The sequence below is a fragment of the Macaca fascicularis genome, chromosome 20 (genome assembly GCF_037993035.2).
Source record: "Macaca fascicularis isolate 582-1 chromosome 20, T2T-MFA8v1.1".
In the NCBI taxonomy this organism is placed as follows: Eukaryota; Metazoa; Chordata; class Mammalia; order Primates; family Cercopithecidae; genus Macaca; species Macaca fascicularis.
In genome coordinates this window covers 83,780,063-83,794,149 of record NC_088394.1, presented here as the reverse complement: position 1 = coordinate 83,794,149, position 14,087 = coordinate 83,780,063, and the positions used below count along the sequence as shown (strand labels likewise).

At 51.5% G+C, this 14,087-nt stretch overlaps 1 protein-coding gene across 1 annotated transcript in view; it reads left to right on the top strand.

Annotated features, from left to right (window-relative positions):
• CA5A (carbonic anhydrase 5A) overlaps positions 1-4,693 on the top strand; it is a 57,102-nt gene extending 52,409 nt beyond the window's left edge. Inside the window, exon 7 of the mRNA XM_045382018.3 lies at positions 4,305-4,693. Coding sequence (XP_045237953.2) covers positions 4,305-4,674 — 370 coding nt within the window. The 3' untranslated portion in view covers positions 4,675-4,693. The remainder of the gene's footprint in view (positions 1-4,304) is intronic.
• The last annotated feature ends 9,394 nt before the right edge of the window (positions 4,694-14,087 follow it).

Here is a 14,087-nt window from a genome sequence, read left to right as displayed (position 1 = left end):
CAGCCAACTGGATATCCAAATGGGGAACCATGAATCTTTTTTCGCACCATACCTCACACCCCTACCTCACAGCACACACAAAAATTAATTTCTGACTGATCATAGATCTAAACAGGAAAAGTAAAACAACAAAGCTCCTAAAAAATAACATAGGAGCTGGGCATGATGGCTCGCACCTGTAAACCCAGCGCTTTGGGAGGCCGAGGCGGTTGGATCTCCTGAGGTCGGGAGTTCCAGACCAGCCTGACCAACATGGAGAAACCCCGTCTCTACTAAAAATACAAAAGTAGCTGGGTGTGGTGGCATATGCCTGTAATCCCAGCTACTCGGGAGGCTGAGGCAGGAGAATTACTTAAACCTGGGAGGCAGAGGTTGCAGTGAGCCAAGATCGCGCCATTGCACTCCAGCCTGGGCAACAAGAGCGAAACTTCGTCTGAAAAAAAAAAAAAAAAAAAGACTTGATCCAGAACTCAGTGATGGGTCTGAGCGTGGCTTTTCTGTCTTTCTTTCATGATGTTGTCTCTGTCTTGGCAAGCTCATTCCTTTGGTGGAAAGAGAGCTACCACTGGTGCCAGGACGGTTTCCATTAATTTATATAACATTTATTGAGCGCCAATTATGTGGCAGGCTCTATTCTAGACTCTGGGGACGGAGCCTAGACTGCTTCAGGTCTGAAGAGCCTTTGCCTGCGGAGCTCACACTCTGATGAAAGGAGGTGGACAATGATGCATAAACACAGAAAGTCTGGGGTAGCAAGTCACAGGGAGAGGACATGGCTGGGTGGTGAGGTCTCTTCTACAGGGGCCATTTGGGCAGAGACCGAGGGAGGAGTGAACCACATGGCTACATGAGGGCAGAAAATTCCAGGTAGAGGCTGGAGGCAGGAGTGCCCTTCGGGTGTTCAAGGTACAGCCAGAGGGTGAGGGCAGCCAAATGCAGGGGTGAGGAGAGAGGCATGGGAGGCAAGGGTGGTTACTGGGGCACCACAGGCTGGGTGGAGACTTTGGAGCTGCTGCTGGGTTCTGAGCAAAGCGCATTTTTAGTGGGGAGGCTAGGTTTGGCTGTGCTGCTAAAGAGTTTTCCAAAGTGGTCGTTCCTGTCCTTGCCACTGGGTCACTGTGTGAATTCTGGAGGTTGTGCCCAGGTGTCTCCTGCGGATTTCATTTACATTTCCCTAATGATTAACCATGATGAGTATTTTGTGCAGATTCATTGGCCATCTGCATCTCCTCTTTCACCAGATACCTACTTGAGACATTTGCCCATTTTTCTCTTGGGCTGTCTGTGGTTTTCTTTTTTTTTTTTTTTGAGATGGAGTCTCGCTCTGTCGCCCAGGCTGGAGTGCAGTGGCCGAATCTCAGCTCACTGCAAGCTCCGCCTCCCAGGTTTATGCCATTCTCCTGCCTCAGCCTCCCGAGTAGCTGGGACTACAGGCGCCGCCACCTCGCCCGGCTAGTTTTTTATGTATTTTTAGTAGAGACGGGGTTTCACCGTGTTCGCCAGGATGGTCTCGATCTCCTGACATCGTGATCCGCCCGTCTCGGCCTCCCAAAGTGCTCGGATTACAGGCTTGAGCCACCACGCCCGGCCCTGTCTATGGTTTTCTTACTGATTTTTTAGGAGTTCTTTATATATTCCAATTATAAGGCCTTTGCCCATTTTACAAATCTCTTCTCTCCCACTCTGGGGCTGCCTTTCACTCTTTTTTTTTTTTTTTTTTTTTTTTAGATGGAGTCTCGCTCTGTCACCTGGGCTGGAGTCACTGCAACCTTCACCTCCCGGGTTCAGGCGATTCTGCTGCCTCAGCCTCACAAGTAGCTGGGATTACAGGCGTGTGCCACCATGCCTGGCTAATTTTGTATTTTTAGTAGAGACGGGGTTTCTCCATGTTGGTCAGGCTGGTCTCGAACTCCCGACCTCAGGTGATCCGCCCACCTCGTCCTCCCAAAGTGCTGGGATTACTGGCAGGAGTCACCACGCCTGGCCCGGATCAAGCTTATACCAATGGCTGCAGCTGATCAGTTTTGCAACCCAACGGGTGCCCTTTCTTGTAAGCCAGTTTGGGTTTCTTTTTACCTATTACTTGCTTGGAAAAAAATCTGAATCAGTATTTTGCTTTTCCTTTTTTTAGACAGAGTCTCTCTCTGTTGCCCAGGCTGGAGTGCAATGTCACAATCTCGGCTCACTACAACCTCTGCCTCCCGGGTTCAAGTGATTCTCCTGCCTCAACCTCCCAAGTAGCTGGGATTACAGGTGCCCATCACCATGCCCAGCTAATTATTATTATTATTATTTTTTGTATTTTTAGTAGTGATGGAGTTCACCATATTGGCCAGGCTGGTCTCGAACTCCTGACCTCAGGTGATCTGCCTACCTTGGCCTCCCAAAGTGCTGGGATTACAGGGATGAGCTACCGAGCCTGGCCCAGTATTTTTATTTTCACAGCATTAAAAAATATTCCTGCCAGAAGAGAGAAAGTTTTGCAATCAACCTAAACATGTTATCTTCCAACCTTACGTTACCTATGTTGGGTCAGATAAGCACAGAAAACAGATGCTAATCTGTTTCTGAAGGAAACAGGGGAGATAAAGAATAAATGACAAGTAGATTAGGTCAAGTGTGGCAACTCACGCCTGTAATCCCAGCACTCTGGGAGGCTGAGGCGGGTGGATCACGAGGTCAGGAGTTCAAGATCAGCCTGGCCGATATGGTGAAACCCCCTTCTCTACTAAAAAAATACAAAAAATTAACTGGGCGTGGTGGCATGTACCTGTAGTCCCAGCTACTTGGGAAGCTGAGTCAGGGAGAAATGCTTGAACCCTGGAGGTAGAGGTTGCAGTGAGCTGAGATTACGCCACTATACTGCAGCCTGGGTAACAGAGTGAGACTCCATCTTAAAAAAAAAAAAAAAAAACTCAGGCTGGGCACGGTGGCTCACGCCTGTAATCCCAGCACTTTGGGAGGCTGAGGTGGGCAGATCATGAAGTCAGGAGTTTGAGATGAGCCTGGCCAATATTGTGAAACCCCGTCTCTACTAAAAACACAAAGAAAAATTAGCCAGACATGGTGGCACATACCTATAATCCCAGCTACTGTGGAAGCTGAGGCAGGAGGATTGCTTGAACCTGGGAGGCAGAGGTTGCAGTGAGCCGAGATGGTGGCCACCGCACTCCAGCCTGGGGGACAGAGCGAGACTCTGTCTCAAAAAGAAAAAAAATAATAATAAAATACAAAAACTAGCCAGAAATCTCTTGAACCCGGGAGGTGGAGGTTGCAGTGAGCTGAGATTGTGCCACTGCCCTCTAGCCTGGGCAACAGAGTGAGACTCCACCCCCTGCCCCCACCAAATTAAAGTTTCTGGCTCTTTATAGGAGGTCACATTTGGTGGTGATGCTGGGTGAAAGAGGGTTGGGTGGAAGGAGTCAAAGTGGAAGTGGGATAGCACCAAGCTGGGAAACGGGCACGTTTCAGTTCTGCCTCTAACTGATGCTCCTGACTTAGAATCCATCGATCAAGAGGAGTTTGCTGAAGGATAGGGTGTATGGCTGCCTTGCCCGCTCCTGAACCAGGCCCGGGGTGAAGTGTGTTGTGCGCATTCAGCAGCTCCAGTCCCGCTGTGGGTCGTACTGACATGCTGGGCCCAGCCCACGCCCCAGAAGCTTGCAGCAGCGTTGGTCTGGGGAACGGTGTTTTAGGAAGCTCCCAAAGTGACAGGATGGTGTCATCGGGCATAAGGGCCACAGCACTCCCACTGAGTTGTGACAAGTTCTACAAAATCATCCCTGGTTTTGGAAACTGAGGCTCACTTGAGAAGTTGAGAAACTTGTCACTGACCCCCCAGGCCAAGGGATAGGCAGCATTTTACTCTTGCCTTCTCTGATTTGTGCAATTAGTCAAGGAAAAAGTGCAGCAAAGAGAGAAAGTCCTGAACTTTAAAACCCAGGAGAAAGCTTATCCTATAATGCTGGGCAGTTCACGCTGATGGAAGCAGTGGCCAGAGGAAGGCACTTGCCTGAGCTTCCTGCAGCAGTATGAGAACAGCCCGTTTCTCTGGTGGGGAAGGGGTGACACAGTCAATGGAGGGGGTAGTCTCTGAATCTGGAGCTTGGGATGGGGGCAGAGAGCAAGCTATACAGCCATTCTCCATGGACCGCCCATTTCCATGGGGACTTGGGGACACAGAAAGGTCGAAGAGGCCAGAGGGGCCCTGGGCTCCCGTTCTACCCGCTCCACGTTGACATCGTGTCCAACAAGACACCAAGAGAAGCAGGGAGTGGCTGACCTTCATTTTCCATATCGACACGGGGGGCCCTCTGCGTGCACGAACATCTTTGTCTCCTGAAAAATGGCCTTTGTCAGTTATTTTTAAAAACTGGTGTTAATCCTGAGATGTGGAGATACTCCCGGGAAGCCAACGGAGCCTGGACACACGGAGATGAAACCACAAACACACCCAGAGGAAAAGACATTGATTTCAACCCTCAAAGCAACGGGACAAAAAACAAACAGGAGGCTTCCCTCCCGCCCCAGGGACAGCGGCCAATGTCTGCGGCTCTACGGGACAGACTCTCCCTGGGACCAGATTGCAGCTTCCGATTGTATTATAGAATTTCTGGCCCAACTTTTAAGGTTCAAGGCTTCCTCCCTTTGCTTGTATGTTATTTTCTCGTTTAATAAAGATATGCATGTGTGAGAAGCATCGCCTGTTCCCAGCCGCCGCTGCCTCCTCCCCGGCTTCCTCCCCGTCCCCAGCACGTCCTCCCATTGACCTTCCAGAGAACCAAGCTCAATTCAGAGCAGGCCATGTGCCCAGCTAAATCCCCTCAGCCTTGCCCCGTTGGGACAGAATTCACATTCTTGTCCCCCTGCCCCTGCCCTCTCCTGGCAGCCCACTCTGTGCCGACCAGGATATCGGCCCCTCCCACCCCAGGGCCTGAGGGCACCCTTCCCCGCTGGCCCTACACCACCTGCTCGACACCTGCTTCTCCTGTTCCCTCAGTCTGAACTGAGCCCCCAGATGGCACCTGGCACATAGCGGTGCCCAGCAGTAATGGGGCTGTCATTTTTTGACACTTGTCTGTCCTGCTGAAAGGTGGGCTGTCCGTGCACTGCTGCGTCCCCACCTCTGTGTCCACCAACCCCTCCACACACATTGGAAAGAAAGTCTGAGGGTAGAAGCCAGGCATTCGGCCAGCCCCGGGAGCACAGTTCTGCAGTGATGGCAACACCAGCAGCTCAGGGCCCTTCACCTGCTGGCTCCGGGAGCACAGTTCTGCAGTGAGGATGACAGCAGTAGCTTGGGGTCCTCCACCCACCAGCCCCGGGAGCACAGTTCTGCAGTGATGGCAATGCCAGCGGCTCAGGGTCTTCTACCCGCTGGCCCCCAGGAGGCGGGCACAGGTGTCTCCCTGCTTCACAGAACAGGAAACTGAGACTTCGAAAGCTGAGCTGAGTCACTCACCTGGTGCCACATTAATCAGCAAGTGGTAGAGGTGAGATTTGAACCCAGGACCCTTCAATTCTAGGCCTGAACTGCTTTTAGTTTTTGGATGTAAAGTTCACACATAGCATAACATTAACCGTTAGTAATTTAAACACGTACAGATCCGTGGTGGTCACTCCCAGTGTTGGGCAACCATCCCTATCATCTAGTTCCACGACATTTCATCACCCCAAAGAGAGACCCCATCCACTCAGCCCTCACTCTCCATCGCCCCTGCCCCCAGCCCTAAGCAGCCACGAATCTCGTCCGTCTCTCTGGATCCACCTGTCCTGGACATTTGTGCACTCGGAATCATACAACGCATGGTCACTGACCCTTTCACGCAGCCCAGTGTTTTCAGGGGTCCTGCACGTTGCAGTGCTTCTTCCTGTGTGCGGCTGAATGACGCTCCAAGGGATGGCGGACTACACTGGGTTTATCCATCATCCACGGATGGACAGGCCTGAACTCTGACCCCGACTTCTACTGTTGCTTCCATGTCATCTTTTTTTTTTTTTTTCCCAAGATGGGTCTCACTCTGTTGCCTAGGCTGGAGTGCAGTGGCGTGATCTCAGCTCACTGCAGCCTCAACCTTCCCAAGCTCAGGTGATCCTCCTACCTCAGCCTCCCCAGCAACTGGGACTACAGGTGCACCACCACCACAACAGGTTAATTTTTGTATTTTTTTGTAGAGATGGGGTCCCTCTGTTGTCCAGGCTGGTCTTGAACTCCTGGGCTCAAGAGATCCTCCCACTTTGGTCTCCCAAAGGGCTGGCATTACAGGCGTGAGCCACAGCACCCAACCTCCAAGTCATCTTTGACACACAGAACACGTCTGAGAGCAGCAACAAGACTAACTTTGGGGCCAAAGCTGAGAAGTGGGGCGGAGCCCTTCCTGGTGGCCGGTCGTCAGTACGGCGCCTGAAACGCACACAAAGTCTATTTTTATTTTATCTAGTTGAACCTAAGCAAAAAATCTGGCCCTGCAATCTCTAACCTTGCTTCTAGCTGTTACTGAGCAATCGCAGGGCTTCGGATTTTACTTGCAGGCATGGCCACTGTTTACCGTTCCCCCATACGAACTTCAGAAGCTAGAAGGATTCGGTGAAGGAAAGTCATGAGTGCCTTTTCTCTAACCAGAACGGTGGATGTTTCCAGTGAAGAGGCAATGAGGCTTTCAAGGTGCCACCAGGAGCAGCTGAAATGAAGTTCTCTCTTTTTTTTTTTTTTTTTTAGACAGAGTCTCACTCTGTTGCCCAGGCTGGAGTGCAGTGGCACGATCTTGCCTCACTGCAACCTCTGCCTCCCGGGTTCAAGCAATTCACCTGCCTTAGCCTCCCGAGTAGCTGGGATTATAGGCACCTGCCACCGTGCCCAGCTAATTTTTGTATTTTTAGTAGAGACGGGGTTTCACCATGTTGGCCAGGCTGGTCTTGAACTCCTGACCTCGTGATCCGCCCACCTCAGCCTCCCAAAGTGCTGGGATTACAGGCGTGAGCCACCGCCCCCGGCCAAAGTTCTCTTTTAACTGGGAGAATTCACGTGCTTATGAATCTGGCTGCCTATGTAAGTGGCACCGTCATTGTGGCCATCAGCATTGCCACGAGGATTAAAGGCCCGCCCTGGGTCTGAAGCCAGGCTTGGCCACTTACTGAACTGCCCTTTTTCTCCAACCATAAATGAGGACTAACTACGGTTGCTACAAAAATTAAATGGCATAGAAAGTGTGAAAGGAACATAAATCCTGGGACCCCACACTCGCTAACCAAAGGGAAAAGTGAAGCTAGCGACTGTGTCATGCGGACCAGCCTCCTGTGTCGGTTCCAAATTATTGAGGAACAAATAACTACAAAGATGAAAAGATTGGCTGGGCTTGGTGGCTCACACTTGCAATCCCAACACTTTGGGAGGCCGAGGCGGGTGGATCACTTGAGGTTAGCAATTCCAGACCCGCCTGGCCAACATAATGAAACCCCATCCCTACTGAAACTACAAAACTTAGCCGGTGTGGTGGCAGGTGCCTGTAATCCCAGCTACTGGGGAGACTGAGGCAGGAGAATCACTTGAATCTGGGAGGTGGAGCTTGCAGTGAGCCGAGATCGACACACTACGCTCCAGCCTGGCGACAGAGTGAGACTCCATCTCAAAAAAAAAAAAAAAAAACATGATGAAAAGCTACACACCTCCCTCACATTTTGCCCATAAGGAAATTCCTTGTGGGCTTCAAGATCTTCACCCTAAAGCGCTTCTGTTAAAGTTCACCCTGGCAATGTGAACTGATAGCTTATCTTCACATGTGCTGGGACGAGGGGCAGAACTGAGTCGTCCCTCCGCCCACCTGAGGCAAATGCATATCTCATTGTTTCCACTGCCCTGTCTTCGGTATCTTAAACCGCAGAGTCACCGAACCAGACAAAAATGTGACTTTTCCTCCACCCCCTCACATGAAAATTGTGTATTTCCCAATATCCTGCCCTTCCCCCTTTCAATATTGAAGCCCTCAAAATCATCTTCGGATAAAGGCACAGACCAGTCTCCCAGGTGCGCGTCCCTAATGTTGGCATTTAAACCTAAAATGGTGGAGACTTGCCTCAGTCATCTTCCGTGACTGGCAAGAGTCTTTACGCCAGGCCGAACACTCACTGAGTGGCTGCCCCACACACCTATCTATCAGGAAACAGAACGGAATTTCTGGTTGTACTCAGGGCAGCCCCACCCTGTCAAGCATGCAGGCAGGGAAAGCTAACCTCTGAGCATAGCCAAAGCATGGCTTTCAAAAACAAACCTCCGGAAGAAGCAAGGACCCTTGCTATGTTAAAAGATGCAGACATTTCTCCCCTACAACTGAGAACCAGCCGGGCAGGGGACTCACAGGTGTGAGGCAGCCCCAGCAAGCCTGACTTCAATTAAGGGTTGTGAACCCAGCAAATCTGAGCCTCAGTTAATTTAGAAAGTGTATTTTGCCAAGGTTGAGGCCACGCCCGTGACACAGGCTCAGGAAGTCCTGACCGCATGGGCCCAAACTGGTTGGGATACATTTTAAGGAGACATGAGATACCAATCAAGTACATTTTAAAAAAGGCGGGATAACTCAAAGCGGGAGGGGGGCTTCCAGGCTAGAGGTAAATTTAAACATTTTCTTCTTTTTTTTTTGAGACAGGGTTTCGCTCTTCCAACCAGGCTGGAGTGCAGTGGCATGATCTTGGCTCACTGCAACCTCTGCCTTCCACTTTCAAGTGATTCTCTTGCCTCAGCCTCCCAAGTAGCTGGGATTACAGGCATCTGCCACCATGCCCTGCTAATTTTTGTATTTTGAGTAGAGATGGGGTTTCACCACGTTGGCCAGGCTGGTCTTGAACTCATGACCTTGCGATCCGCCTGCCTCTGCCTCCCAAAGTTCCCAAAGTGCTGGGATTATGGGTGTGAGCCACCGTGCCTGGTCAATTTAAACATATTCTGGTTGACAATTGGTTGAGTTTGTCTAAAGACCTGGATCATCGCTGGGCGCGGTGGCTCTTGCCTGTAATCCCCGCACTTTGGGAGGCCGAGCTGGGCGGGTCACCTGAGGTCAGGAGTTCAAGACCAGCCTGGCCAACATAGTAGAACCCGGCCTCTACTAAAACTACAAAAATTAGCCGGGCGTGGTGGCGGGTGCCTGTAATCTCAGCTACTTGGGAGGCTGAGGCAGGAGAATCACTTGATCCTGGGAGGCAGAGGTTGCAGTGAGCCAGATCGTGCCATTGCACTCCAGCCAGGGCGACAGAGCGAGACTCTGTCTCAAAAAAAAAAAAAAAAGAAAAACACAAAAGACCTGGGATCAGTAGTAAGGAATGTTTGGGGGCCAGGCACAGTGGCTCACGCCTGTAATCCCAGCACTCTGGGAGGCCGAGGCGGGCGGATCATGAGGTCAGGAGATAGAGACCATCCTGGCTAACACAATGAAACCCCGTCTCTACTAAAAATACAAAAAATTAGCCAGGCTTGGTGGCACGTGCCTATAGTCCCAGATACTCGGGAGGCTGAGGCAGGAGAATCACTTGAACCCAGGAGGCAGAGGTTGCAGCGAGTCGAGATCACTCCACTGCACTCCAGCCTGGGCGATAAGCAAGACTCTTGTCTCAAAAAAAAAAAAAAAAAAAAAGGAATGTTTGGCTTGCAGTGAGGCTGTGGAGATGAAAGTTGTATCATGCAGATGAAGCTTTTAGCTAGCAGGCTTCAAAGAGAACAGGCTGTAAAATGTTAATCTTTAAGTCTGATAGACTTCAAGTCTGTGTTGGTGTTAGTGCTGGAGAGGTCTCCGACCCCCACTTCCCTTCCTGGCCCGAACCAGTCTTTCAGGTTAAATTTTAAGAGCCCTGGCTGAGGAGGGAATCTGTTTAGATGGCTGCAGCATCCCTTAGAATTTTATTTTTGGTTTACAGGGTTTACCAGGTAAGTCGTTTTCCTGGGAAAAAGAACGAGTTGAAAGGAAGAGCAAGGATCCGCTCAGGCCCTCACTCCTGCATTTTGCTGAGATGAAAACCACAATCCCTGCACTGGGAGACTCGCCTCACAATCTGAAAAGGAAGGATTGTCCCCCAGGTTCCCTCTCCTCGCCCTGCGGCCTTGCTGCTCCCCTGCAGCTGCTCCAAATGACAGAATCATGACAGGTTCGCCTAGTGAGACAGGGTGGCCTGCTCGACTCCACGCTGGCCCTCTGAGCGGGATGGAAGATGGCTCATCTCACTTACGCTGCAAACGGCCTTAAGAAGGACCTGAAGGGGGCGGCCCACGGTGGCTCACGCCTGTCATCCCAGCACTTTGGGAGGCCGAGGCGGGCGGATCACGAGGTCAGGCGATCAAGACCATCTGGGCTAACATGGTGAAACCCCGTCTCTACTAAAAATACAAAAAAAAAAAAACCCAGAAAAATTAGCCGAGCGTGGTGGCAAGCGCCTGTAGTCCCAGCTATTTGGGAGGCTGAAGCAGGAGAATCGCTTGAACCCGGGAGACGGAGGTTAGAGTGAGCTGAGATCATGCCACTGCACTCCAGCCTGGGCTATAGAGCGAGACTCTGGCTCAAAAAAACAAAAAACAAAAAAACAAAAAACAAAAAAAACACGTCATGATCGTTACTGGTGACATACATTTTGTTCCACCATGTGGATGTACAGTGTTTACCAAAACAAATCTGCTGGACATTTGGCTTATTTCCAATATTGGCTATTATTATTTTTTTGAGACAGGGTCTCACACTGTCACCCAGAGTGGAGTGCAGTGGCATCATCACAGCTCACTGCAGCCTCAATTCATGAGCTCACGCCATCCTCCCACCTCAGCCTCCTGAGTAGCTGGGACTACAGGCGCGCACCACCACACCCAGCTAATCTTTTTTATTTTTGGGAGAGACAAGGTCTTGCTATGTTGCCCAGGCTGGTCTTGTACTCCTGAACGAAGCAATCCTCCCGCCTTGGCTTCCGCAGGTGCTGGGATTATAGGAGTGAGCCACCACACACCCAGCACTGGCTATTATCTCTTAAAGCTATAGTAAACAACTGTGTAGTCAAAACACAGCATATATTCTTTTTTCTTTTTTTTTTTTTTTTGAGACAGAGTCTCCGAGTCTCGCTTTGTCGCCAGGCTGGAATGCAGTGGCACAGTCTTAACTCACTGAAACCTCCGCTTCCTGGATTCAAGCAATTCTCCTGCCTCAGCCTCCCAAGTAGCTGGGATTACAGGCATGTGCCATCATGCCTGGCTAATAACACAGCATATATTCTTATTTCCTTAGAGAAATCCCAAAAGTGGAATTGCTGAGTCAAAGGGAATTAGGCTTTTGATAGACACTCCCAAATTTCCCTCTATAGAAAGCACTCTCGGCCGGGCGCGGTGGCTCAAGCCTGTAATCCCAGCACTTTGGGAGGCCGAGACGGGCGGATCACGAGGTCAGGAGATCGAGACCATCCTGGCCAACACGGTGAAACCCCGTCTCTGCTAAAAAATACAAAAAACTAGCTGGGCGAGGTGGCGGGCGCCTGTAGTCCCAGCTACTCGGGAGGCTGAGGCAGGAGAATGGCGTAAACCCGGGAGGCGGAGCTTGCAGTGAGCTGAGATCCACTGCACTCCAGCCTGGGCGACAGAGCGAGACTCCGTCTCAAAAAAAAAAAAAAAAAAAGAAAGCACTCTCCCATCAGCTGCGTGTGGTGGCTCACGTCTGTAATCCCAGCACTTTGGGAGGCCAAGGTGGGTGGATCACAAGGTCAGGAGTTTGAGAGCAGCCTGACCAACATGGTCAATCGCTTAAACCTGGGAGGTGGAGGTTGCAGTGAGTCGAGATTGCACCACTGTACTCCAGCCTGGGCAACAGAGCGAGTCTCCATTTCAAAAAAAAGAAAAGAAAGTATTCTCCCAACCAGCTCAAGTGAGAGTGACACAACTTTTTTTTCTTTTCTTTTCTTTTCTTTTTAACCTCTGAAAATACACAACTTTTGATAAATTACTGACTGGAGCTGAAAAGACCACGGTGCTGCTGACGATGGGCTGAATCGTCCGTAAAAAACAAAACGCTGCCAAATGTGTCCACCAGATGGCACTCTTTGCTAAGATTATAGAGTCGTACCTTTCAGGTGAAGGCGTTTCAGGACTTCAGATTGCATCAGGAAGTCTGAGATGAGTAGATTCGCTGCATAAATCTAGGATGTTGTCATATGAAAACCAAGTAAAAACCGACAGAGGTGGCGTAATAGCTGTGTGACTTGAAAACGCTCATGGCTGTTGTCACCCTTCCTGCTCAAGGGCTCCAGCACTTGCCAGGAGCCTGGCTCTGGGGGCACCAACCATGATTTGCACCAACTGCACAGGGCCCCTCTGTGCCTGTGGGGCCCCCTGCACCTCCCTTATTAATTCTCACTCACCCTGGGCTCTCAGCTCCAGACACCACCTCAGAAAAGTCTATCTGGACCTGCCGGGTCCCTGTCGCTGGCTCACTTGGCCCCCTGTCGTGTCCTTGGCTTATCGTGGTTGTAATTCTATGCTTTGGGGTACGACTGTTGGTTGTCCTTCTTGTTGCTCAGAGAAGAATGGCAGAATGATTAAAAGTACCATATAGGTTCAGAGTCAAAAGGACAGCTCCCAGGCCACTTGCTGGCCAGACAAGAGAGGTAACCCTACTTACTAAGCCTCAGCTTCCTTATCTCCAAAATGGTTCTAATTGGCACCTACCCTATTGCATAAGATGCTGCCTAGGGGAGGACTTAGTGAGTGCTCAGTGAGTTTGCCCAGCCATGGTGGTACTGTCTCCTTCCCTCTGCAGGCACAGAGGCAAGAACAAGGTGGATGGAGGGCTCTCTGCACCTTTCCCAGCCAGCAATGTGGACGGCAGATTAGAAGTTAGCGTCTGTGTAACCTCTGCGCTCCCTGCCTGTGGCTGCCTGGACTGCTGAGCTTTCGCTTGGTTTTATCACTGCAGAGGAATGCCCGCCATACTGGGGGGCAAGCAAGGTCCAGAATGACAAGCCCTGGCATTCCTCAGCCGCCCCCTCCCCGGGGTGGGGCCTGGACATTCCTGGCTGCAGTTAGATGTCCCAGCATGACGGGGACTCCGACCCCCCTCCACCATGGCTATTGTTCGGAATTCTGTGGATTCCAGAGGCATCTGCCCAGCAGACTGTCTTGCTGTGAACAACCAGCTCTGCAACCGGAGTTTGTGTGTTTGCCCTGGGAGGGTGAACGTTCACCCAGAACAAGGCCTCCCCACATGCCTGTAGGCTGCTGCCGCTGTGAGCTTCCAAGGAGCCGTTAGGACACATGCCAAGGAACCCCGGGTTGGGGGGGATCCCGGGAAGCTTCCTGCCTGACCCACAGCCTCTGAACAGGTCTTTGGCTGCTTACCAGTCTGGTCAATCTCGGGGCAGTATTTATATTCCTTCCCATTTCCAGGCCTAGAGCCTTGGCACCCCGCTCTCGCTCCTCTAACTGAAATTACCTCTCAACCGTTTTTACCTGAGACGCCTCTCACATTGCCCAGGAATAACAAGTGTTAAAGCCCCTTCACACTGAAGTCTGCCTTTGAATTCCTCAGCTAGATTTGGGGTTGGGGTCTTATGGCTCCCGGGGAACCCCCCATTCTGTTGATTAAATTGAGCTCAGGCAGACTGCTGGCTTCCCAAAGCCTGTGTTATTACCGCTTCTCAAAGCTGCGGGGCACCGGATCGCCGTCTTTGGCAAGACTCCTTTGTGATACAATGGGAATCACTGGGTGGCCTCGGTTCGGTTCTTCCCTCCTCTCAGTTCGCGGTTCACCAGCCCCCCTGATGCAGCCCCCAGGCTGGAAGGAGGCTGCAGGAGCTTCCCCGCGGGTCATCCTCTCATGCCTCCTCCGTGCCCCAGGAGCTGGTTGTGGGGGCTGCTCTATCCCCTCCGCCCATCCGGGACAGGAGCCTAGGTTCGCTTTGGGGGGTACCCCAAACCCCATCCTTGGCTTCAGGCCAGCCTGGTGCACCGCCGGCTCCCAAGCTAGACGCGAGGCTGCGGGCGAGTAGGTGAAGGGGCGCGCCATGACCTCCAGGCCCCGCCCAGGCGCACCCGGGAGGACGGGCTGGGGCGACGCGGGCGTCGGCGGGGAGGT